The sequence below is a fragment of the Calypte anna genome, chromosome 5A, assembly GCF_003957555.1.
Source record: "Calypte anna isolate BGI_N300 chromosome 5A, bCalAnn1_v1.p, whole genome shotgun sequence".
Classification (NCBI taxonomy): domain Eukaryota; kingdom Metazoa; phylum Chordata; class Aves; order Apodiformes; family Trochilidae; genus Calypte; species Calypte anna.
In genome coordinates this window covers 539181-565333 of record NC_044251.1, presented here as the reverse complement: position 1 = coordinate 565333, position 26153 = coordinate 539181, and the positions used below count along the sequence as shown (strand labels likewise).

The window sequence follows — 26153 nt, the reverse complement described above, 5'->3', positions numbered from 1 at the left end:
TAGCAGAGGGGGAATAGCAGGATGAGATTCCTCATTAGCTCTGAGCAGAGAAATACTTAAAAATAATTCTGCTGGGGAGAGGGTGACATTAAATGACACCCCGAGGCATGGGAGGTGCCTGCTTTTATCCAAGTGTTTTACACATTTTTAAAACACAAAACTTGAATGTCTAAAGACTCATTGCTTGAAATGCAATTGATATTTAAAGCAGTGTGCATGAATTCTTCATTTTACATGGGAGCTGTCATTAGTTCTCCAGCTGTAATCCACACAGAACTCATTAGGACTTTCCCTTCAGAGAAAGCCCTGTGTGAAAAAGCCCTGGACTTTTCATGCTGCAGTGGAAGGTGTAGATGTCACCAGATGAACCATCCTTCCCAGCAGTGCTCTGCTGAGTCTCACCGTGTCATTGGAGATGTATTATAAGCCATCAAACCCCACGGTTTCCCACCCAGGAGCCCTTGCCTTTCAGCTCCTCACTCACCCAAAGAGATTTGCTGGGTAGAGGTGCAGAGTCAGAAGAATCATTAACAAGAATCATTAAAATGGAGGTTGAGGTCCCATTTTAACTGGGAACTCATCTCCAGCTGAGCTACTGAAGGGTTGCACAGAAATAGAATCAGAGAGGGCATCAGGGGTGCCTGTTGTGTTTGTTGGCATTTCTGCTGCCTGGGATTAGTGTTCAGGACAGGGAGATTGAAATACTTGGCTTGGAAAGGCAACCTGTCCTGGTTTTATTGGGAACCACTCTGCTGGGGATAGCACTGGAGAGGTGTTTGGCAAAGGTGGAAACTGCTGACAAGTGACCTGACAAAGGGGGAGTCACCTGTGAACTGCCCAGTGGAAACCTGAGCTGTGCAGAATGTGAGCTCTTCTCAGGGATGAGAACACTGAAAAATGAAGGTGTGTCCAGTTCTGGGCCCCTCAGCTCAGGAAGGATATCGAGGTGCTGGAGCAGGTCCAAAGGAGGGCAACCAGGCTGGTGAAGGGACTCGAGCACAGATCCTATGAGGAGAGGCTGAGGGAGCTGGGGGTGTTGAGGCTGGAGAAGAGGAGGCTCAGGGGAGACCTCATCACTCTCTACAACTCCCTGAAAGGAGGTTGGAGCCAGGGGGGGGTTGGGCTCTTTTCCCAGGCAACTCTCAGCAAGACAAGAGGGCACAAAAGGTCTCAAGTTGTGCCAGGGGAGGTTTAGGTTGGAGATTAGAAAGAATTTCTTTCTGGAGAGGGTGATCAGGCATTGGAATGGGCTGCCCAGGGAAGTAGTGGATTCTCTGTGTCTGGAGATCTTTCCAAAGAGCCTGGATGTGGCACTGAGTGCCATGGGCTGGGAACCACGGGGGGAGTGGATCAAGGGTTGGACTTGATGAGCTCTGAGGTCCCTTCCAACCCAGCCCATTCTATGGTTCTGTGATTCTATGATTCTATAATGTACCTCTGCCTTCAGAAACTATCAAGGGCTGTATTTTCATGTCTTCCTGTAAGGATGGGCAGTTCTCCTCTGCACTTTGCTTTCTTACACTGTTCAGTTTTGTTTACCTCTGAAACAAAGCCTGGTTTGAAGCAGAGGTTGGGAGTTTCCCCAGGGCACATCACTGTGGGGTTTTTTTTTCAGACATTATGAAATTTATTTGCACAAACTGCTCTGTGTTAAAGGACACCTTTTAGAGATTACAAAAATTTTATTTTGGGTTCTTAATCTCAGAGGGATTTCAGAGCACGGGGCTTCCCAGAGTGCAGAGAATTATAAAACACAGCCCACCCCATCCCCCACATCCTACCCCATCTCACCCCTCCATCCCATCCCAGTGCACCCCAACCCACACCTCAGCTCACCCCATCCCATTCCCCCCCTAAACGACTTCCCCCCACCCCATCCCATTACCCCCATCCTATCCCATTCCATTCCCATCCCACCCCAACCCCCACCCCATCTCACCACACCCCATCCTGCTTCTCCCCCACAAATCCTATCCCATCCATTCCCCCCACCCCACCCCATCCCATTCACCCCATCCCATCCCATCCATCCCATCCCATCCCATTCACCCCATCCCATCCCACCCCATCCCATCCATCCCACCCATCCCATCCCATTCACCCCATCCCATCCCACCCCATCCCACCCCATCCCATCCCACCCATCCCACCCCATCCCATCCCATCCCATCCCCATCCCATCCCATCCCATCCCATTCACCCCATCCCACCCCATCCCATCCCATCCCCTCCCCTCCCATCCCATCCATCCCATCCATCCCATCCCATCCCATCCCATCCATCCCATCCCATCCCGCCCCATCCCATCCCATCCCATCCCATTCACCCCATCCCATCCCATTCACCCCATCCCATCCCACCCCATCCCATCCATCCCACCCATCCCATCCCATTCACCCCATCCCATCCCATCCCATTCACCCCATCCCATCCCACCCCATCCCATCCATCCCACCCATCCCATCCCATTCACCCCATCCCCATCCCATCCCCATCCCATCCCATCCCCATCCCATCCCCATCCCATCCCATCCCCATCCCATCCCCATCCCATCCCCATCCCATCCCCATCCCATCCCATCCCATCCCATCCCATCCCATCCCATCCCACCCCATCCCATCCCACCCCATCCCATCCATCCCATCCCACCCATCCCATCCCACCCCATCCATCCCATCCCATCCCATCCCATCCCATTCACCCCATCCCCTCCCATCCCATCCCATCCCATTCACCCCATCCCATCCCATCCATCCCACCCATCCCATCCCATTCACCCCATCCCATCCCATTCATCCCATCCCATCCCATCCCATCCCATCCCATTCACCCCATCCCATCCCATTCATCCCATCCCATCCCATCCCATCCCATCCCATCCCATCCCATCCCATCCCATCCCATCCCATCCCATCCCATCCCATCCCATTCCCGCTCCCGCAGTCCCCGTCCCGCCCCTCCCTTGGCTCCTCCCCTCTCGTTGCCGCTCTGTCCTCCCGTCTCTGTGTCCGGTGCCGCTCTATCCGCTTCCTTCCCGGGCCGCCTCCCCGCCATGGCTGCCGTGGATATCAGAGGTAGGCCCGGGGGCACTCGGGGCTCAGCGCTGTGGGACGGGACGGGACGGGACGGGACGAGACGGGTTCCCCGGGCCTTGGGAAGCCCTCTCCGGGCCGAGCTGCGCTGAGCTGCGGCGGGGAGCAGGGAGGGGTGAGCTCCCTCCGTGCTGTGGCGTGGGCATTCGGTGGGAAGGAGAAGGCCCGGGGGGGGGGAATGGGGAGAGGAGGGGAAGGTGGTAACCCATGGAAACAGCTGAAAAAGGAGAGTTTTAGCTCCAAGGTGTAACAGGGAGGGAGCCTGCAGGAGGCCCGTGCTGTGGGTTTGTCTGTTTTTATCTTGAGGGTGCTTCGGGTGGAGGGGATGGGGCAGGGCGGGTGTTAGGAGCTGAGAGAGGGAGAGGCTTTGGGTGAGGATTCGGGGATATGAATAGAAGGAGTGGATGTGTTGGGGGAAACGTTAGCGAGGTGTCTGGGTTTGAACTGCAGAGGGAAGCACTAACCCCGCTCTGTCTCAGCTCTAAAATAAACATCAGTGTTCCCTTCTCAGAATAGCAGGCAGGTGGTGACTCAAGCCTCTCCCTGTTCAGTGCCTGACAGCCCTTTCAGTGAAGGTATTTTTTCCTAATAGCTAATCTAAAGCTCCCCTGGGGCTTTGCCTCTTGTCCTATCACTTATTTGGGAGCAGAGCCCAACAGACCAATCCTTACCTCCTCACCAATACTCACCTAAGGATACAACCTCCTTTCAGGTTGTAGAGGGTGGTAAGACCTCCCCTCAGGCTCCTTTCTCAGATCATAGAATCATAGAATCATAGAATAGGCTGGGTTGGAAGGGACCTCAGAGATCATCGAGTCCAACCCTTGATCAACTACCGGCACAGTCACTAGACCATGGCACTGAGTGCCACATCGAGTCGCTTTCTAAATGTCTCCAGGGACGAAGAGTCCACCACCTCCCCAGGCAGCCCGTTCCAATGTCTGATCACCCTTTCCGTGAAAAAATTCTTTCTAATATCCAATCTGAACTTCCCCCGGCACAACTTGAGACCCTGCCCTCTTGTCTTGCTGAGAGTTGCCTGGGAAAAGAGCCCAACCCCCCCCTGGCTCCAACCTCCTTTCAGGGAGTTGGAGAGAGTGATGAGGTCTCCCCTGAGCCTCCTCTTCTCCAGCCTCAACACCCCCAGCTCCCTCAGCCTCTCATCATAGGATCTGTGTTCGAGTCCCTTCACCAGCCTGGTTGCCCACCTTTGGACCTGCTCCAGGACCTCGATATCCTTCCTGAGCTGAGGGGCCCAGAACTGGACACAGGACTCAAGCTGTGGCCTCACCAGGGCTGAGCACAGGGGCAGAATCCCTTCCCTGGACCTGCTGGCCACGCTGTTCCTGAGCCAGCCCAGGATGCCATTGGCCTTCTTGGCCACCTGGCCACACTGCTGGCTCCTCTTCAGCTTCCTGGCAATCCAGACTCCCAGGTCCCTTTCTGCCACTCTGTGCCCAGCCTGGAGCTCCCCATGGGGTTGTTGTGGCCAAAGTGCAGGACCCGGCACTTGGCCTTGTTGAAGCTCATCCCATTGGAGTCAGCCCAACTCTCCAGTCTGTCCAGGTCCCTCTGCAGAGCCCTCCTGCCTTCCAGCTGATCAACACTTCTCCCCAGCTTGGTGTCATCAGCAAACTTGCTGATGATGGACTCAATCCTCTCATCTAAATCATCACTAAAGATATTGAACAGAACTGGGCCCAACACTGATCCCTGGGTAAAACCTTTAATTCCATTGTTTGCTTAGGAGATCACTAGAGTCACTGTCTGGTGTGGCAGTATTCCACACTTTCTGCACAGTTTTGGCTTTAAGGATCCAGGAATTACTGAAGAGTTTTTCAAAAGTCAGAAAAACAGGAGTTCTACAGTTCTGTACATTTTCACTGTCTGGAGTGTAACTCCAGACTTGGAGTTGGGTTCATGAATGGTTTGGTTCTTCCTCCTGTTTTCAAGAGTAACTTAAAACAACAGTCTTGCAGTTATAAATCCAGGCACTGGGCAACTGTAGATAATTGAACCTTAAAGCCAGCTTTATATTCCATTTTATGACACATTTATCAGTCTATAGACATCATGATGGCTCCATGTACATGTGAAGTGTGCCTGACATCATGGGACATGTGGTTAATGTTAGTTATACAAACAAGAAAAGTTTGTACTGGGATTCTAGTCCCAGAATTTATGGTGTCAGGAATGCAAGCATTTAGGATTATGGGTCTGCTGGGAAGGAAAGTCTGTATTTGGTTTAGGATAATCAGTGCTGCCACAAATTAAATGCTCAATAATGGATCTTGGTGCTGTGTTTCTGAGATTTCCTTTCTTTATAGTGAGAGGAGAGAACAGTCTGTGTGAAATAACAGGAATGCTTCTGCTCCTGCCCTGCTTCTATGAAAGAGTCTGGCAATTCTGAGATAAACAAGGCCAGATTACTTACATCTGGCTATTTATGCTTTATTTTTCCTGGTTTTCTGGACACCTAGTGTTAATTTATTAACTGCCTCTCAGAGAAGGTGCTAACTGTATATGAGCTGACATTTTTGGAACTGCTCCAGTCATCCTTGAGCTTGTTGCAGCAGTAAAATATTCACAGTGGAATGAAGAATGGGAGTTCTGAGTTTCTGTGTAATGCTTGAATGTCCTGGACTGGTTCCTGTGGGAGGGGAGTTTGGGTTCTTCAGCCTTAACTGGCTTCTCCTTGCTTCGTGTTTGTAATTCTGAACACTGCATGGGTTTGTTTTCTGCTTTCTTGTGGCTTGGAAAGTCTGTTTCCTGCTGATGCAATTTAAAATGGATGGATTTCAGGGTGCTTTTTGTGGTGCCTCATGGATCTTTGGTATGAGCAGATTTGTGGGCTGTGGAATTGATTCTTTGGTCTGCTTGAGTAACATAATTTCACAGCAGTGGAAGACTGAAATCCAGGGATTTTAATTAAAGTGTCCACAAATCTGTAGAAGCTTAGGTGGCATATAATGATTTTCAGATTATAGACCATGTTTCATTTAAAAAGCCTGCTTTAAAAATGTTTGTTAATACTTTATAGTTGGATTTTTGCAATATCCACAGAATTATGGGATAAGTAACCTGCTGCAGGCAGTTTGGCAGATGAGTGTTGAGTTGGGAGTAGAATCTCTTGTTCAAGACTGCTCTGGAGCATCTGCCCAAAGATAGCATTTCTGTATCTCTTGGGCTTTTATCTCTTTATTACATAATAATAATCTCTTTATTACAGATTTCAGCTACATAACAACCCAATAATCTTGGAAACATAACAGTATCAGCCTTTGTGTTATCACAGAGATAAGTATTTTAATACCAGACCATCCTAGGGATGTCAACCAGTGCCACCATTTTGTTCCACTCAGTAGTTTACTCGTTGGCTTTAGCAATAGAAAACTCTTGGTTTAAATAGCAGATCTCAGAAGTGTTTTGTCTGTTTTTCAGCATTGTAGTTTACAGCTTGGAAGCTGCTTTTGTAAGAAATAAATCATTTTAAAACAGAACCAGGCTCAGGGTTAGTGTGGGGTGTGTGCCACTCCTCCTTCCTCCCCTGTAACTGGTTCTAACTTAGTTTAGTAAATTAAACTTACGTATCAGAGACCTAGATTGCAAAAGGAATCATGCTTTGGGTTGTCTTTCTACTTAGCTCATGCTGTGGTTCATAAAATAAGCTATATAATACTACTGAGTAGATATAGTATGGTAACATTATATGGAATATCAGAGCTAATTAACCCCCACCTGTACAGAGCACACATGCACACCCTGCTCACATTCTGGAGACATGAAGGTGTACCAGCAGTGAGTAGCTGAGGAAAAAAAGGTGCAGTAATAAAAGAAGGCTGTGTTTCTATTGTGTGCACACAACAGAAGTGCAGAAAGCTAGAGGCTCTCAAATACTGAACTCTGTGAAATACATTTTATTGTTAGAACTGGTTCCTGTGAGGTTCTGTTCCATCTCCTTCCCCTGCTACAGCCCCTAAGTGGTGGCAGTTTACTCTTGGAGGTGTTGTTGTGTTGTTTTCCTTCCTGCTGTGATACTCAGTGTAGATTTCTCTTCCCAGATAATCTCTTGGGGATCTCCTGGGTTGACAGCTCCTGGATCCCCATATTAAATAATGGGAGTGTGCTGGACTATTTCTCAGAACGCAGCAACCCCTTCTATGACCGGACCTGTAACAACGAAGTGGTCAAAATGCAGAGGATGACCCTGGATCACCTGAAGTAAGTTGGGATTTGGAACTGCTTCCTGTGCAGTGTCCTTTGTCCCACCATTCGGAGGCTTTGATGGTTTCATGGAAGCATATTGGAAAACATCCCTCTGTGCTCTTCAGACCCCACCACTTGCCAGGGAGCCCAGGTTTTCGGTTTGTAGTTTCTGTTTGTTCTTATTTTGGAAGCTTCTGCATCCTCTTATGCCATTGCAGGGAGGTGAAAGCATGAAGGTTTCCATCTATGTTCTGAGATTCCAGTAAATCACCTTATGATAGTTCTCTGGATTAGAAAATCTGTCTTCTTTCATCCTCCTGGCTGAACAGAACCTGAGTAATGGTAATATAGCTAAATGTTTTTCTGTGGTGAGTAGGGTTTATGTTAGGGGATACTTTGAGTTCACAGTTTGTGCTTCCATGTCCTGCTGGCTCTGTGCCATAATTAGTACAGAGTTTCTCCAAAGAGATAGCTTTTAAGTATGAATAATAAAAATAGCAGGAGTTGTAAGTAAGTGGATCACGGAGATGGTTGTGTAATGAGATTGCAGCATGCACAAGCTAACTTTCTTTGCAGTAATCCATCTGCTACACTGAGCACAAGTGAGATGATTGAGAACTATTTAAAGACTGCAGTCTTACTGGGAGTGTACAGGCTGAGCAGGAAGTTCATTAGTAAAGTCACTTGTACTCAGATGTGGTTGCAGAGAGGATTTTAAGGTCAGACACAGAGATGGTCACATCATACACTGGTCCTTTGTGTCTTTGTTCAATGACATCTCTATGATGAATGTTATCTTTCTTGCTGTTTATTTCTTTGCTGGTGTGTTCTGCTTCAGTGTTATGTCAGGTTGTTGCAGCTCCCTTTTTCTATGCACCTGGGTTTTGATAGCTTAGGAAAATCCTACTATGCCCTTACTTACTGCATTTTACTTAGAAGAAGTAGATCATTCCTTCATTCCTTTACTGCCAGGACCTTGGGTAGCTCTTCACATCCCACAGATTATACCTTTGAGGAAGATACTTACTCTGATTCTGCTTTTTCAGCCAGATGGTTGGAGTGGAGTACATCCTTCTTCATGCTCAAGAGCCCATTCTCTTCATTATCCGAAAGCAGCAAAGGCAATCTCCAACACAAGGTAAGGTCACTCAGTCCTTGTTGCTTTTGAGAAGGAAAATCATTCAGTCTCTTTTATCTGTTCATAATCTGTGTTCAAGCACGTCTGATTCCCCTTTGCTGTCTTTATTTTACATCTAGATAAAACGGCATGAAGTGGGGTGGGTGGAGATGTTTTGTGAGTGAGTGCTGGTGTGGTAACAGCAGGGATTGCCATCTTGTGGTGAAAGGGGAGGGGTGCAGGCAGAAAGTTCTGCCTGGGGGTGTGTTTTGCCAGGAGAAATTGAGAATAGTGTTATCATAGAATCATAGGACTGGCTAGGTTGGAAGGGACCTCAGAGATCATCAAGTCCAACCCTTGATCCACTCCCCCCGTGGTTCCCAGCCCATGGCACTCAGTGCCACATCCAGGCTCTTTGGAAATATCTCCAGACATGGAGAATCCACTACTTCCCTGGGCAGCCCATTCCAATGCCTGATCACCCTCTCCAGAAAGAAATTCTTTCTCATCTCCAACCTAAACCTCCCCTGGCACAACTTGAGACCCTGCCCTCTTGTCTTGCTGAGAGTTGCCTGGGAAAAGAGCCCAACCCCCCCCTGGCTCCAACCTCCTTTCAGGGAGTTGGAGAGAGTGATGAGGTCTCCCCTGAGCCTCCTCTTCTCCAGCCTCAACACCCCTAGCTCCCTCAGCCCTTCCTCACAGGACTTGTGCTGGATCCTTTCACAGCCTCCTTGCTCTTCTCTGGACCTGCTCCAGCACCTCAATCTCCTTCCTGAGCTGAGGGGCCCAGATTTCATTCAAATTATTTGAATATAAGGCTTACGATTGAGGCTGATGAGCTGAGTTTAATTTGAACTAATCATCTGAAGTGGCCACTGTGTGATTTATTTTGGAAAACCATGATTTCCATTAGCTAAGGGAGGGATTCTTCATGCTTCTGTTTGTGTCACATCACTCTCTTATTCTGCACTGTTTCCATCTTTGGCTTTGGGCTGAGAATGCTGCTGAATAGGATCTTGTTAACAGAAGATTATAACCTGTGTGAAAAATGACCATAAGATAACAAACAGTATTTTCGTTATTCCTCTGAGAACTGAGGATTATTTTGGAATTGTGAGGCAATCTTGTGACAGCAGCAACCCCTCCTTCCTGGTGTCACTGTTGACCTATTCAGGTTTGAAATGAAATACCTTAATGTTTTTTCCTATTTCCACGCAACTAGCTTCATAATTCCTTTTTAACCTTAAATTATCGTGTGTGTGATTAATTGAAAAAGTAGCTATATTTCAATAGTTTTTGGTTTGTCTTCTGTGATTGCTGCATGTATATGTGAAACAATATAGATTATTTCAGGTTAAGCTTTACAGAAATGAAAGCATCTTTGCTAGTTATTTCTTTAATTGTTTTTAGTGACTTAGGCTCTGTATATGCATTTGGGTCTTTGCCTTTTCTAGCAATGCTTCCTACTTGCCTATACCAGGTGATGGCCTCTTTATATTGCAGTTCCTTCTTTAGGAGATTTTTCAAGTTGTTTCTTTATTAAAGGTTTTGAATCTAGCTTTCAAAAGGTGAGTGTGGAAATAGCAGTCTTCAGTTTCTTGTTTTGACACTTAGATCAAGGGTAGACTTGAGGCAGAGTACTTGTGTATTCCACAACACTGGTGCTGTACTGCAGATACATGTTTGGTGGCACTTAACTGGCACTTGTGGATGATTTTGCCATTGTGACTGGACAGTTTATGCTAGGTACCTTGGTGGAGTGGCATCGTTCCCTAGGTCTGTGTTACCCACGTGTTTCATTTTATTCTGATAAAAATATTAGTGCATTTCAGACACAAAAATGGGGATGGAAAAAGTAAAGTAAAATGAATTCCCAGCTAGTGCTCAGTACTTCAGTATAACTGGTGCAGGAATGTCTTATGACTCCTGTGTGTTTTTTCAAAATGTATAGTTCAAACAATTTAACCCAAGTTTTTGCCTGTTTGTAGTGATTTTGGAAAAATCTCTAGATCAAGTGATTAGGGAGAGTTAATTGTGTAGGAAAGTAGAGTGCTTTGGTACAGAGTCGTGAGCTGCTCTGCTGTGCCATGTTCCACCTGGCACTAAGGGAATTCTGAGGATCTTTCTTCGTTTGGGAAGTGGGTGCTGGCTGCAGTATGCATACAGCTGTCTAGTGTGTTAGTTTAGGCAGGTCTCCAACTTCCCTAAAATGCAAGTACTGGATGGATTGAGTCCTGCCAGAATGTGGCTTCAGACAGAATGTGTTAATACAGATGGAGGAACTGGAACAAATGTGTGAGAAGGTAAGAGCCTGGGGGATGTGAAGCTGATAGCATGGCTGTAGTTTCTCAACAGGAAAACACTTGGCAGGGTGTTATGGAGGTAATGATGGTGCTCACTAGAGCTGCAGTGCAGAGGAAGAACAACTTTTGATGGGTCAGTAAAGGTTCCAAGTTAGGAAATGCCTTTGAAAGACTGTCTTTTCTCTGGCATAATGTTACTAATTTAGAAAGACATGCTCTGCAGGTGCTTAGCTGCCATTGGGTCTGGGAAACCTACCTAAGAGGACTGTGCAAGTTGAGGAAATCTGAGACCAGAGGAATGAGATCTTTACATTCTTGTGGGTTTTCACCAGTAGCAGAGGCAAGTGGAATTTCTTCCAGAGCAGTTCCTGTGACTTCTGTGTAGCTCTGAAAACCCCAGCTCTTGTAAGGTCAGTGATTTGTTTGCAGGACAGGACTTAGAGCTGATGCTTTAAAGCATAAAGCAGACCTTGGTTTTTTCTTTCTCCTTATCACTCTGTGGCTAGGGGGTCAACAAAGCACTTTGAAGGAGAAGTTAGAAAATCTTGTGATGAGATGAATATTGAATTTGCTGCTGTTACTTCTGAAATTCAGCAGCAAATAGAGTCTTCATCCATAGCTTTAAACTGATCCTGCTTTGTTTCTTTTTTTCCTTTATTCTCACAGTTATTCCATTAGCTGACTACTACATCATTGCTGGAGTAATTTACCAGGCACCTGACTTGGGATCTGTCATTAACTCCAGAGTTGTAAGTGTTCTGTGTGATGTGTACCAGTTTGTGTCTGCTTTTACTTCTGGTTGTTCCTCAGGCTGTTCTGATGCCTCCCTCACTGCTTTGAGGAACGATCCTAGGTAGTATGCAGAAACTTAAAGCAAACCCCACTGGTTAATATGGTGTGCTTCCCACTTGAGAGGGTGCAGTGTGGTCCAAAAAGTAGGATACATTGTCTGTGGATGAAGAATCAGAATAGCTGAAGCCACACAATTGGCAGAACATGAGGTTTGAATAATCAAAAGAAAAAATTAAATGGCAGATAAATGTGAAATACTAATTAAATACATATCCAGTGAAGCTTGCATTGGAATGTTAAAGTAATGTAATATTTCTCTTTTTCTTGGTTAATGTTTTTATGTTGGTGTGGTATTTCTTTTTAAACTGAATACTTGGGTTTCTTTTGCTTTTTTCTGTTCCAGTAAACTACTTTTGCAAGTTTTTCAGTTTAGAAAAACACTTCAGAAGAGGTCTTGCAGGAGCTTATTACATTACATTCCATTCTTGATCCACAGCTAGATGTTCCAAATTCCCTGCACAGAAGAAAAGGGGATATAGAATACAAATTTTTATAAATCCCTGCTTTAAAAAACATGTATGCTGTCTTTTCTCCTTCAATCCTGAACACTGCCTCATGTTCTTGTTCTGGAAGCTCACTGCAGTGCATGGGATTCAGTCTGCTTTTGAGGAAGCCATGTCCTACTGTCGCTATCACCCATCCAAGGGATACTGGTGGCATTTCAAAGACCAGGAAGAACGAGGTATGGTTACTGGTTGTTCCTGGAGAGGGAAAGTAATGCAGAGAAAAGCTTGAGGCAATGCAGGGTGATGGTACAGAGGTGATGTTATGTGTCTTGCCTTTCTGAAAGGTCAGTGGGGTGGAAGGAATCTTGCTCTTCTCTGCTCTTCTCCGCATGGGTGGGAAATAAAAATGGTGATATGTGGCAACAAAGTAGGCAACTGTTCAACCCACTGGAGAACAAAGTACATTTTCAGAAGCCAGAGCAGGTTTTCAGGAGGTAAAAGTTGTTCTTAACCTGTCTGCCACAAAAAAAAAAATAAATAAATCAAAGTCAAAACTGGTGTCAAAGGGAAAAATATAGATGAAGTTTTAAATGAGGGATGAACACCAACTTGTCATACAACAAAGAGCTGCTAAGAGAACAGAATTTTAAATACAATTTTCTCTTATCTTTCTGTGACCTGCAGAGAAAGCTAAGCCAAAAGCCAAGAAGAAAGAAGAACCAAGTTCTATTTTCCAAAGGCAACGGGTGGATGCTTTACTTTTAGACCTAAGACAAAAATTTCCACCCAGATTTGTTCAGGTATGACACATAAGCCACAGTTTTCAGTTGTCAAAGGAGAAACTGGATGTTAAAAATGTGAATTGGGTGTTACTTAAAGTGTATTTAGTGATCCCTTCTACCCTCAATTCTTATGTATAAGGGCATTATATTGCCCTAATGTACAAGGGCATATTCCTATGTATAAGAGCATATTGCTGGGTTTATATTTCCAAGTCAGTCATAGGAAGGGTTAAGAATTATCACTTTGGTTCCACTGATGTGTTGTTTTTTTTTTCTTCCTCCTGCACAGCAAAAGCCTGGAGAAAAGCCTGTCCCAGGTAAAACTCTTGATATTCTCACAAGACTTAAGAATAGGCTCTGGTATCAGTGTCTGCCAGGGGTCATAGAAGCTTCTTGCTTATAGGAATTTGACATTGCCTAATTGTGCAGGGTAAGAGCAAAGTTCTAGGTAAGAGTTCTCTGTAACAGCCAGAGTGAAACTGGACAAAATGTGTGTTCTACTCCTGTCCTTTCTGTGTAAAATTATTGTCTGGAGATCCAAATGCAGGAAATGGTCTTTGAAAGCAGGAGGAGGGTGAAAGGGTAAATGAGGGAACAGTTTGGTGAGTCCAGCATCCCAGTGATGGTACTAGAAGCACAAGAAAGCACATGAAGGCTTTGAGTTGATGGTGAGCAACCTCAGAACAGGGAAAGCACAGACTGTATCTCTTACCTGCATAGGTACAAGCTTAGTCCTTGGCTATTCCTATACCTTTGAAATTCATTTTGACATCAACAGTATTTTTAATACAGTATTTTTACTCTGTGATACAGTATTTTTACTCTGAATGGTAGTTTGGGAATTAAAATTGGAGGTTTAACTTTCTTTTGCTGTTACTTAAGTGGATCAAATAAAGAAGGATCCAGAACCAGCCCCTGAAGCTGTCAAGCCAGAGGAAAAAGAGACTGTTAAGAATGCTCAGCAGAGTGCTGGCCCCAAAGGACCACCTGAAAAACGGATGAGACTCCAGTGAGTGGAGAAGTTGTTGCATGTCTGGGTTAGTCAATACCTGGAGAACAGGATATTCTTGCTCCTCTTCAGCTGAGACTGACAGTTCAGGAGCTGGAGTTCCTGTAACAGCTTTTTCTGTAGAAACCTGCCACAGAAATGTTAATGTCAGGGTGTGAGCTTCCTCAAAGAGGGTGTTCTCAGTCTTCATCTGATTTGGAATGTTGGCTTCTGGGAATGGTTTTTACACAGACCTATTTTTGCAACCTCCTGAAATCTTTACAAACTCTTGCATCCCTTGTGTCTTGGTTTCCTACGTAAGAAATAAAACTTTTATATTAAAACCCCAGAATTCTTGGTCAATAAAATTCCTGGCTGCTGGAATGCCTTCCTAAAGTGCTCACTTTGTTAGGACCAAATATGCCATACGTGTCAGGAGCATTTTTTTTCATTGGATATCAATATATTGTGTGCTATTTTAAGGAATAAAAGTACAAGTAAAAGTTTTAGCCTTCCTGCTATAAATTGTTGTACCATTAGTATGCTTGGGACAAAAGATTTGATAACAGGATGCTCAGATATGTGTAATTAGATGCCAAGCTGTTGTCTCTGACTGTTCTTGAGCATTCATTTTACTTAATAGTTAAGTCTTTTACTATAAAAGCTATTGTTCTGTGAGAAAGATTTATCACATAGAACAGACTAAAATGTCTTGCTGCTGCACACGTGGTGAAGCTGCTTATATTCTTTTTTTTTTTTCACTGTCTATTTCAACTTAAATATCAATTAAATTTCTTCCTCTGTGTTCCTCACTCTTTGTTGCTACATCTGATCACCTTGATCAGTCATCTCCTTTTCAGACCTGAGGAGGTAAGGCAGTGGAAGAGAAAGTTCACTGAAAGCTGTGCACTTTGCTATTTAAAAATGTTGCTTAAACAACAATTTGTTTTTCAGAGAAATTAGAAGTCATCCATTGCAGAGGAATGAGTGGTTTGTTTTGGGTTTTTTTATTTAATAGAGCAATCCTTGAAATAGCTTGTTTTCTTTTCACAAATGTTGCTTGGTTTTTTTGTAGTAAATGATAAGCCAGAGAAAGGTCTGTACACCTGTACAACATGTAGATAGGAAGGAAAGCTGGGATATGCTTAAGTGGCTGTGTCAGATCTATTTTGAGGTTGCAAGAGACTCTATTTCAGTAACTAATCATCAGCTCTGACTGGGTAGCTATTGAATGATGGAAAGACCCACATAATTTTTGCCCTGTAATTCAAAGCTGACATGTTACATCCAGTAGCTGTTTGCTGTTGGTGCAGATACAGGTGTAAAAATCAAACACCAGTGTACTTCAGTGTGTGCTTCTGCTTCCTACCACTTGCATCATCACATTTGAACAGCTATTTCTCCAAACATAGATAGTAGATAATAAGCTGGTGTGAACTCTTAAATCAAGTGAAAATGCAGAAAGCAGTAATTTTGAGATGCTCAGAAGAAGACCAAGCTTGTTAGTCAGCATTGAATAATTATAAGTTAGTGGGAAACAAAAGGGAGTTGATTCTTTCTTCCATTAAAGAAATTCTTCTGAAGGCAAGGAGCTCAGGAAGCACCAAAGTTACCATCGTGTCTGCCCCCATGATGGAAAAGAGGGGTTCCAGAAGTGAGGCATGAGTGGTGAGGAAAATCAGGAGTCTTTGCAGCATTTTTGATGTTCAGAATAAAATCCTTGGCAATGGCCACTGAAGAAGATGAGTATCCCTGTAGCTATTCATATTACTAAGAACCTGTATGCTATTTGGAAAAAATTGGGTAAGAAAGATACAGACTACACAGGGATGAAGATCTGGAGTGGTTTTGTTGGTTTGTTTTTTCAACACAGAAGAATTAACTACTCATACACCAAGGATACATGACTAGCAGAACATTACTAGAAGGAACTTTACTAGCAGAAGAAAGATTCTTTGTTGCTGTGGTCAAAAATGAATGCTAGAACATACAGGACAAGCAAAGCATTCTGTCAGTCACTGGACTTCACCACAACTAAAGTGTGGTGTACAGCCCAGAATTCTAAAAAGAATTCTCCTAGGGTAGAGGAATTTGAAGAAGGGCAATAAAATGAGGAAGAGAAGGTTTCTCCTATGAAGCCACTGGGAGGACCAAGACTTTAATACCTTGGGAAAGAAAAGACAAGTGTGGGGTTTTTATAAAGTACTGTGAAGCAAGTAGGAAAGCAGAGAACCCTTGTTCTGTCTTGTAGTGCAAGAACAGAGGACAAAGTATTGAAGCTGAATTGGAGATACAGTTAGATTGAGCTGTTATGCTCCATGGTCAGAGTTTGAGCTGTTTCAGAGATAAAAGTGGGATTGAAAGGGCTGACTGTTCTCAAGTCTGCATCTCTTAGCAGCCTTTCTGGTTTTGGCAGAAATGTCTGGTGTGGGCTGGTGTCTGAGAGCATTAAAAGGTCTGATCCCATCTGAATTAAAGTGCCAGCATCTCAGCAATTGAGGAACAGAAAATGGCTTCCACACATGGAACAATACATTTGAATGTGATAAGACTCTTCCATGGAAATGATCTTTTCCTGAGAGAATAGCAAGGGATGTTACCAATCAGTGTGTTGATTAATAGCTGTCCTTCAATGCTGAAGGTTTGCCAAATGAGTAAATATCTTCTCATCCTGTTTCTTGCTGACAAGATATTCTAAAATAAGTCAGCTTTGATATGAACTTACTCAGGTAACACCATGTCAGATATTGCTGTTAAGCTCCTAGTAATTTCCTGGCAAAAAGCTGTTAAGCAGCTATGTTCTTGGCAGTAACAGTGCATGAGAATTTCAGCCTTTTCTCTCTGGTATCTATACACTGACTCTTGGTTTGGAGCCTGAATGTCAAAGTCCCTCAAAAGACATTCAGTATTTGTGAAACTTAACAGATGAAAGGGAAACAAGCCAGCAGTTCTGAGTTTTGCCTCATGTCACTTTTGTTTGAATAGAGGAGAGATTTGGTTGCAGAGGAGAGTTTTGGTTGTAGAGGAGAGCTGGCACTAATTTTGCTCTTAGGCAGTAACCATTCAGAGTTAAAAAGGGCTTTTCTTGGCCTGAATCACTGGGTAGGAGGAGTTAAAAATGACCCAGAACTCTGATAAAAATATTCTGTCTCAAAGTGTATGTAAATGTGTGTGTTTGCATGGACAGGCATGCATACACATGCATGTATTTCTTGCAGATATAGATGCACAGATCAAGCCAGACTGTTGGAAGAAGGGTGTTTCAGCTCCCTCAATTCAGTGTGTAAAGCTAATGGTGTCTCAGATGGAGCTGAATTACTGTCTCTTCCAGCTCTTCTCTAAACAAGGTCTGACAGGGCCATGCATTGTTCTCAGCCACTTTTCTTGGTCGCCCTGCCCCTGTACTTTGTCTTTTGGTAACCTTTTCCTAGCAAAGAAAGATGCTGTTTGCACAGTCAGTACGTTATCTTTGCCATAATGAGCTGTACTTGGAGCAAGGTTAGAAGGGTACAGGCAGCAGGAGGGACGGGGCAAAGGGGAGAGATTAGATTTATGTTGAGACACAGAGGTTCCCTCTGAGAAAAACAGTGAAGATGCAGCTTCACCAAGCCAGCAGATGGCTTCTGAACAAAACTTTTTTTGATTTTTTTTCTATATTTTTTTCAACAGCTAAGCAAATGCTGATAGCTAGGCATTCAAGGCTCAAGACTATTCTTTTTTTCTTGGAGAAGAAGGTAAATTTTTGTTGCTTTTGTTGCTGTGCAATCATTCACAGAACAAATGAATCATCTGTGTGACAAGTGGCCTCCTGTATCCTATGGGGATCATAGGTGGGTGAATGAGAAATTTTTCTAGTGGGATGAGTTATGATTTATTATTGATCTCATAAAAATAGCCTTCACTTACTTGTCAGGACAGTGGGTTTCAAGCTGTGGTCCACAAGGCTGCTGAGTTTTGTGATCTTTTCCTAAAAGTGAGTGACATGGTCAAAAAGTGAGTGAGGAAAAGCAACTTCTTGCTGGTAGGATTAAATTCTGTATTTTTGCACCTTCACTGGAAATTTTACAGTGCTAGAAGATTGGAAAAAAAATTGAAAACCACTGATGAATCATGAAGAAGCCAGTTACACCTGCCAAACAAATGTTTCTGCTGTTGAAGTAGCTATGGATTGCTGTGGTATTTTTTTCCCTGCTCTACTGTAAGGTCAGTCATTTTTTCTTCAAACCTGTTCGTTGCCATATAATGGGAATCTCTCCCTCCTCTCCTCTTTTACAGAAGTGCAAGGCTCTACTAAACTGAAACCAAGTGTCATCCCTTTTTATGTAGCTTCAATGCAGAAGGAATAGCATCAGGGGCTTAACACAGTGCTGCAAACTGATGTTGACACTTCCACCCCTCAAGAATAACTGCCATGAGCTCAACAATGGAACCAGAGTAATTTGTAGTCCTAAGTATATAGCTGCATTTATATTGAAAGACACAAGCTAGTAGGCAACTTTTTTTGGTGGGGAGGAGTGGAGCAAGAGATGCCTCCAGCAAGTTTGTAGAGTGGTTTATTAGGGCCTTTTCTGTAACTTAAGGAATGGTCACACAGCAGAAGTATGCATTTAAAAATCCCGGGGTAAGCAGGACCTGGCACGGGTGCTCTCCGTGCTACTTCTCTGCGTTGGGCGTTTGCTTCTGCCCTCCGCCATCTGATCAGCTTTCCAGTTCGCTGGGAAGCCGGTTCAAAGGGCTGGGAGCAGGTCACACATCTCTACATTGCTCTGCTATGCCCACCCTAGCGAAATACCGCCTGCTCTCTGCCTTTCCTGAGAAACTCGCCTCCGGTCCGGGGTCAGGCAAGGATGCTGAGGGGGGGAAGGGAGGGCGAAGACGCGCTCCGCGGCTCCGGGGCCCTCAGCTCGAAGGATGTGCCTCTCTCCGGACGCCTGCCGGCAGCGGTTCGGACGGCACGGCCACCACAAGCCCCTGGCCCGCTGTGAGAGCCGGGTCCCGCAGACAAAGGCCGGTGCTGTGCCCCGGCGCTCCTCCCCGCTCTCAGCCTCTTCCTCAGGCCCGGCAGCGCTGCCTGGTACCGGCGCCCCGTCCCCAGGAGGCGCGGACTACAACTCCCATCGCTCCGCGGCGTGGCGGCGGCCGAGGAAACGAAAGCAGCTGCCCCGGGAGCCGACTTCACCTTCAGGCCGCAGCATGAACGGCAGCGTGGCGGACGGCGGACGGTTTTCCGAGGAGGTCATCTGCCTCACCCGCAGACCCTCGGGTAAGGCGGCGGAGCCCTCCCCCCCCTCGCCACCGGTGCCACCGCGACCGCGGCTGCTGCGCTGCCCCGGGAGAGGAGGAAAGGGGAGGGGAGGCTGGCGGTGAGCGCGGGGGGTGGTGGTGGTGGGGTGGCCGGGGGGGATGCTCGGTGAGAGACGGGAGGGTCCCGGCGGTCAGGACGGGGAGCTCAGTGCCCGCTCCCAGGCATCGGCGCGGCGGCCCGGAGGTTCCCGGCCGCTGTGGGTCTGTCGTGCGCGGCGTGGCCCGTGGCAGTCGCGCTGTGGGAAAGGCCGGTGACCTGCGCGGGAGGGGGGCCCAGGCTTTGGTTTCTCGGGTGGATTTCTTCTGTTTTTCCCGGGAGTTGGTATCTCCCGTGGTTGTGAAGTGCGGTGGCAGGTGCTCAGCCATGTCGGAAAGCCCATGTGAAGGGGCGTTTCGAAAAACGTGAAGTGACCGTACCCTGTGACCCTGCTCTGTGACCCTGTCCTGTACTGTCAGCTTCCCGTGAGCTGGTCGCGGTGGATCTAGAGAGGGCTCCAGGGTGGTGAGGGGAGAGGAGTGCTCCAGGGCCATCTTCGGCTCTGCTGTTCCTGTCACAGCAGCGGTGCTCTGGTGGCAGCACCCAGGCGCCGGTTCACCCTCGTGTTTGTACAGGATTTGCGATGCCCTTCACGTTTTCCCTAAATTCGTAGAATCAGCCGTGTTGGAAAGGGCCTCTGGGATGATCAAGTCCAATCCTTGATCCACTACCACCGTGGTTCCCAGCCCATGGCACTCAGTGCCACATCCAGGCTCTTCTTTAAAACGTTTAGGGATGGAGAATCCACCACCTCCCTGGGCAGCCCATTCCAATGTCTGATCACCCCTATCTGGAAAGAATTTCTTTCTAATATCCAACCTAAACCTCCCCTGGCACAACTTGAGACCCTGCCCTCTTGTCTTGCTGAGAGTTGCCTGGGAAAAGAGCCCAACCCCCCCCTGGCTCCAACCTCCTTTCAGGGAGTTGTAGAGAGTGATGAGGTCTCCCCTGAGCCTCCTCCAGACTAAACTTCAAATCCCTCTCTCTGAAGTGTGGCAAATTAGCACTGAAATGGCTCTGGAGTGAATAGCCTGGCTCCTCCGGCTCCTAGGAGGCTGTGGAGCTGGAGCTCTACTTTAGTACATGAACACTTTCTCTTTAAGGCACCCTCCAACCCACACTGTTCAATGATTCTATGAAAGGAAATGTGGCAGCATTCCTTCTGTGTGCACGGCTGCTGGCTGGCCGTGGCTCCACAGGGATCTGAGGCACCCACATCATTGGCGTCAGTGCCATTTTTCTTTCTGCAGGGTGATTGTAGTTCCTGTACCTGTCTGAGGCTGATTCTGCCCCCATGTCACAGCCCAAGGGTGAGTGAGCCCAGCAGGCAGCCCCTCTGCTCACCGGAGTGGCCTCTGGGCTGGAAACTGTGTAGTAGCCCTGCCAGCACAGCCAGGAGCTGAACACAACGAAGCCGTGCTTGTCAGTGGAAAATATTTCTTAAGGGAAGCCAATTCTGACAGGAAAGCTGTTTCCAGACATTTGAGAGCCTGAAATTTTGAAGGAGGTGGAAGGGGATGTTGAAAGCCAGTGTTGAGAAAGCTTGCATGTAGCTACCGTGTTACCACGAGCAAAACTTGTCCTGTCCCTAAAGTGTGAATTTTCAGTCTGGTTTATAACTATGTCACTTGATTTGAAGGTCCTACGGCCCCTTACAACCTTGATACATTTACCATGCACGTTATTATTCATATCCACGAGAGGAAAATGCTTTTATTTGTATAGCACAGTGCAATCCCATAATCTCCCTCATCGGAGTTTTGACAGCAACTTGAAAAAAATAGGTCTGATGCTAAAGAATCTCTGGCAAAAGTTTGCTGAGATGGTGAACAAATTTAGTGGAAAAACAGTGTGTGTGTCTCACCTCTTTCTGAAATGTCCTTGTAAAGTACCAGGCTGAAATTAGGCAGCAGAAATGTGATCTTATGGAAAACTAAATCACTCCAGCAGTTCAGTTTGCACTGTTATTCTATCTCTCTTCCTAATCCTACCAATCAGGATTTTTTAAAAAAAATATAATTAAAAAAAAAATTGTCTTTATGGGGAAGTTTTTATGTTTTGGTGAATAGAGATCTGCAGCCTCAGGGAAGGTCAGAAAGTTTATACCAGAGCCTGCACAGTGACAAAGCCCTGTGAATACTTTGCCTATCATGAGCAGCTGCTGCTTTTTGTCTCAAAGGTGTGCTCCAGTTTCATGTTGCCCCTGCTGATGAAAGCTCTGGCTTTTGACTGCTTTTCTAGTTGTGGGGAAGAACTTGAAATGAATATGCTTTTTCCATTTACATAAATAGTTTTTAATAAATGTGAGACAAAATTGGTGTACTCTAAATCTCTTACTCGTTCTTTCTGGCTTTTTAATGAACACTGATTAAACCTTATACTTTCTGTAGTATTGATTCCCCGTGTTCCCATCTCATAGGTTTCCCATCAGATAATATTTAGTTTCATGGATTTTTATTTTTTTTTTTAAATTCCCATTGATGGGCGAGTTATTGCACCCAACTGTCCCTTCTTGGAATAGGTATTGGTCTAGCTAATGAAATGTCAGTATTTCTACAGCCTGCTGCTGCTTCCATTTTCTTCCTCATTTGTCTGTAGCTGCCAGAAAGAGGAGGAAAGAAAAAAAAAAAGGTGTGGCAATATTCCTGTTACTGCTTCTTTGCTTCCCAGCTGTAGATGCACACTTAAAATAGCATGACTCATCTTGTACATCCTTTAATCTTCTGTGACTGATTCCAAATGCTGCTTGCCGGCAGGCACAAGGTGGGTTTCCTTCCATTTGCAGCCATCCATCTCAGAGTTTCTAGTCCCAACTTTGGGAGAAAGTATGAAAGAAAGAATAAATAAATAAATAAATGAGCCTGGCTGTATGTGGGAAGAATTTGCCTTTAGCTGTTCTTGGTAATAGGTTTTGGATGACTGTTTTATGTCAGAAAAAGAAGTGTGGGTTGGTTTTTTTTTTTTAATTTGCTTTGATTGTGTATTTATTTTATTTTTATTTATCTTATTTATTTTTTCTTGACTTTACCTTCTTTTTTAATTACAAACCTCTTCTTAGGGAATCTTTCCCCATCCCTTGTCACTTACTGTCATTTACAGAAAAGCTGAGCTGCATGTGCAATGGTGAATGTGCTCGTAACATGGGGTTTTCCAGGTTTGGAATCCAATTTGCTTTTCTGGGTTTTGATGAAAGGAGGTCTTAATCTTTAACTGCACTTTAATTCAGCAGCTGTTTCCAGCTAAAGATCTCTAATCAAGGCTTAGAGTGCAATACGAAACATAACAAAAACGTGGACATCAGTTAATGTACATGCTCTCCTTTTTGTTTTACTTCAGATCCAAGAACTTTGTCATTATTTCTTGTCATGTTTTGACTTCCTAAAACAGAACAAAGTGATTACATACAATCTGAACCAGCTCCATGTAAGCTAATCTTGTTCTTGGAGGTGAGGGACATCAGTTCCAGCTCGTTGGATGTGGCACAGGAACCTTCTGAGTTCTGGGTGCCCTTGGGTTGGTGGCACAGTTCCTCTTGCCTTTTTCCTCATCTGTAGACAGGGTCTAGTGCTTCTTGCCTTTCCTAACTCTGTTCCCCAGCTCACAAAACACTTGTCAAGCATGATTTCTTGTTGCTTAAAGGTAATGATTTACTATAGCCTCCTGTGAAATGCACAATGCTTTCCTTTCATGCTGTGCTGAGAAGGCATTTTCCTGCTGAGGGCTGCATCAGCATCTCAGGACTGCTGGTGTGTGTGTTCCTCAGTATTTCCCCAACACCCACCTGGAAACAGCTCATAGATGCTTTATGGAATAAAGGCATTCAGGGTCTCTCCTCTGCTTTCAAGGCGAGTTTCATGGGTGTAACTTTTCTAGACAGTGATGATTGGAACGGGTGGTGTAGACAGGTGTTGTGGAGGAGGGTACAGTCCCCAACAACAGCAGTCACGTATGAAGCTTAGAGCTTTTTCTCATCAGCTTTCTCTTTGGCTTACCTTAGGGCTGGGCTTCAACATTGTTGGTGGGACAGATCAGCAGTATATTGCCAATGACAACAGCATCTATGTCAGCCGGATCAAAAAGGATGGGGCAGCTTACCTTGATGGGCGGCTACAGGAAGGAGATAAAATTGTAGCGGTAAGAGCCCTTTCTTCTGTTGCCCCGGGTGTTCCTCAGGTGCTCTGAGCAGCAGAGGGATGTGAGATGCAGGTTTGCCCATCTTTTCTGCCTTCTTCACCTCTCTAGGAAGAACTCTTTGGTGCTGTGTTTGTATTTCCTCTGTCACTTGCTCCCTAAGGTTTTAGAATCCCTCAGAGTGTCTCTTGCCTGCAGCAGAACATACCTGTGTTAAAAAAAAATAAATCAGTCTCCCACCTTTTTAGTTTCCAGACATTGGTAGTTAGAGATTCCAGAGGTTCCTGATCCTCGTGCTCAGTGGGGTTTTTAAGCTGTAGAACCATAAAACTGTTCATTGCATAATGATTCAGGCTGCTTCTTTTAGAAAAATCTTGAAGTGTCTGATGTTCAGTCCTCTTTTTCCTTCAGACAGCTGGAAATCATACAAGACAATATCCTATACAGAGTTATGAGTGAAGAAGTAGCCTCTCGTAGTGCAATACATAATCTTTTAATACTCCTTGATTTTATTTTATGCTTGCTTATGACATTCCACATGTGATCGTTTTAGCCTCTATAGAGTACCTTGCACTAATTGGATCCTGTTATTGAACCAGGAAATGATACTAAGTTAGCTTTTCTTGACAGTTTAATGTTTATGTACTTGTATTTGGGGAGTCAAATTTCAAGAGGAGGGAGGCACTGGGTATGATCTCAGGGGATATAGTTAGAGATAATGGGAATGAAAAAGACAAAATGGGTTAAATACGATTATATTTAGTGAATGAAATCAGTGAAACTTCTGCCACAAGGAAGTATTTTGAATTCAGAAAAATGCTGACACTTTAAGGTGGATGCCAATAGGTATGCAAATCTTCATTTTCTTCTGTTCCATCAGTATGCTTTTAAATGCATATTTACAACACTCTTTCAAACAGGACTTCAAAGTTAGACCAGTCAAGGGAACATATGGGAAAGAGCCTCATAGTAACAATTTTGCTGTAGCTGCTCTTTTATCTTCATTAGCTGTCAGAATTACGCCTTTGATTTGTTTCCAGTAGAGCAGCAAGGTAAGCTGCTATTGGCACAACAGTCATCTTACATTCTGGTGTTGCATCTAGGCAGTTAGTTTCAGTACCTCTGTGTTTTGGCTTGGAGTTTCTTGTGTAACCTCAATGGGTGAATATGGATGCTGCTGACACAGTATCATGCCCCAAATGCAGAATTTTGTGAAATGCATGATTAAAAATTTGCTTTTTGCCCTTCAGCAATTGGTTGCTCTTTTCCTTTTTTTGCTAGATCAATGGCAAAGACTTGAAGGATCTGCGGCACAAGGATGCTGTGGAACTGTTCAGGAATGCAGGCTGTGAAGTGTCTCTGAAAATCCAGCGCAGGGTATGTTTTACCTGGTCCTTAGGGTTGTTTCTGCTGCAGATGGGACTGATTTCTGTGACTGGTAGCAGTCTGTATCATGAAGAAACATCTGAACCACCGTGTTTCAGTTTCATCTGAACCACCGTGTTTAGATGCTCAGTATGCATTATGTGTAAAGATTTTGGTTGAATTATGGCCATCTCTAGTTGATCACATCTGTAATCACCCATCCATCACTTGTTTGTGATAGTTATCAGTGAAGAGGTGAGTTTGGAGCAGCCCCTGGGTCTATTCTTTTTTTTTGCTGGAGTATGGTGTGTTTTCTCACAGATCTTTTCTCAAAGATTTATGTGTGAAGACAGCATCTCAAGTTCTCCAGTTTTGTTTCAGAGGCCAAAGTTTTACTGGAGACAAAACTCCCGTGTTGTTTTAGAGATCATCACTCCTGTTAGGGTGGATGTGCATGTGCAGCCCATCACAAAGGAAGAAATCTGGGCTGCTATGATTTAAACATACTGGAACTATTTTGGCTATAGAAGGAGGGGCATCCTTAATCCACTGTTGTACTTTGAACATCCCTGGCTAGCACTGAAGTTGGCAGAGGAAATAAAAATAATAAAACTGTTTTTCATCTTGTAGTTGCAGCCACAGAACGGCCCTGTAGGTCATCAAGGTGATGGAGAATCAGGTGGTCTTCCTCTAGCAGCCCTTCTTGTGCCAGGCTTGGCACTTGCTGCAGGAGCAGTCTGGATCTGGCTGAGGTATCGACAGCGGATGTGAAGAGTGCACGTTTTGGGTGCCACTGCCTCTTTTACACAGCTCTGATGTAATTTAAAGATAGAGAATCAACGATCTTATCACTGGACTGATGCCAAAAAGGATCATTGCCTATCATAAAGCTGCTGCTGATGTTCTTAATATATTGATTCTGTCACAGAGAGGAAGAGGGGAAGGGAGTTGGCTGTGTTCATGTGGAGAGTGGAATAGCTCTGGTTTTGACTCATCTGAGGAGGTTTTGCCATCCTTCTCTATTTTGCACCACGAACTTTCAAACACACTCATCTGTTCCATAGTTTCAGATGTGACTTGGTTTAAGGGGTGGGGCTTGGGGGTGGTTTTAAATCAAAAACACTTACTATAGAGGCTTTGCCTTGTTTCCACTGAATTTTTCTTGCAACTGATGATCCCTGTCTGAACTATGAATAAAGAGGAGCAATATGGAGGGTATATTATTTTTTCAATTGAGTTTTTGTTGGTTTTGCTAAATAAATGCCTTAAGTAAAATGTATAAAGCCTGTTCTGTGGTTTCACAGGTATAATCATCAGCATAGCTACTGATATAACAGTCCTGGTGAAGTAGTCTACCAGTTCTGGAAAGACAGAAGATAGCCTGCTGCTACAAAAATGGCTTGGAGTGCCAGAATGACTGCTCATTCTTGGGTCAGAGTTGTAAAAGGAAACTTTCCACAACGTGCTGGCATCCTGGAGAGAAGCAGGCAGACAGCTGAATCAGAAGGATAAGCTGAGGCAAGAGATTT

The 26153-nt window shown here is 44.9% G+C and overlaps 2 protein-coding genes across 2 annotated transcripts; both read left to right on the top strand.

Annotated features, from left to right (window-relative positions):
- The first annotated feature begins 2973 nt into the window (after window positions 1-2973).
- MED6 (mediator complex subunit 6) lies at window positions 2974-14171 on the top strand. The gene is made up of 8 exons (XM_030452554.1): window positions 2974-3075; window positions 7155-7314; window positions 8346-8437; window positions 11386-11468; window positions 12145-12253; window positions 12702-12817; window positions 13089-13116; window positions 13682-14171. The coding sequence occupies exons 1-8, from the start codon at window positions 3054-3056 to the stop codon at window positions 13810-13812; spliced, it is 741 nt and encodes a 246-aa protein (XP_030308414.1). The 5' UTR covers window positions 2974-3053; the 3' UTR covers window positions 13813-14171.
- A 4234-nt stretch (window positions 14172-18405) lies between these two features.
- SYNJ2BP (synaptojanin 2 binding protein) lies at window positions 18406-25894 on the top strand. Its single transcript, XM_030452322.1, has 4 exons — window positions 18406-19050; window positions 23126-23262; window positions 24541-24636; window positions 25255-25894. The coding sequence occupies exons 1-4, from the start codon at window positions 18699-18701 to the stop codon at window positions 25393-25395; spliced, it is 726 nt and encodes a 241-aa protein (XP_030308182.1). The 5' UTR covers window positions 18406-18698; the 3' UTR covers window positions 25396-25894.
- Window positions 25895-26153: the final 259 nt, after the last annotated feature.

What these genes read in the sequence shown, in the direction of transcription:
- MED6 (XM_030452554.1), top strand. Translation starts at nt 3,054, where the DNA reads ATGGCTGCCGTGGATATCAGAG. An exon ending in AAGGCAATCTCCAACACAAG is followed by an intron (nt 8,438 to 11,385) that starts GTAAGGTCACTC and finishes TTATTCTCACAG; the next exon opens with TTATTCCATTAGCTGACTAC. An exon ending in CTGTCATTAACTCCAGAGTT is followed by an intron (nt 11,469 to 12,144) that starts GTAAGTGTTCTG and finishes TTGTTCTGGAAG; the next exon opens with CTCACTGCAGTGCATGGGAT.
- SYNJ2BP (XM_030452322.1), top strand. Translation starts at nt 18,699, where the DNA reads ATGTGCCTCTCTCCGGACGCCTGCCGGCAGCGGTTCGGACGGCACGGC. An exon ending in CCTCACCCGCAGACCCTCGG is followed by an intron (nt 19,051 to 23,125) that starts GTAAGGCGGCGG and finishes GGCTTACCTTAG; the next exon opens with GGCTGGGCTTCAACATTGTT. An exon ending in AAGGAGATAAAATTGTAGCG is followed by an intron (nt 23,263 to 24,540) that starts GTAAGAGCCCTT and finishes TTTTTTTGCTAG; the next exon opens with ATCAATGGCAAAGACTTGAA.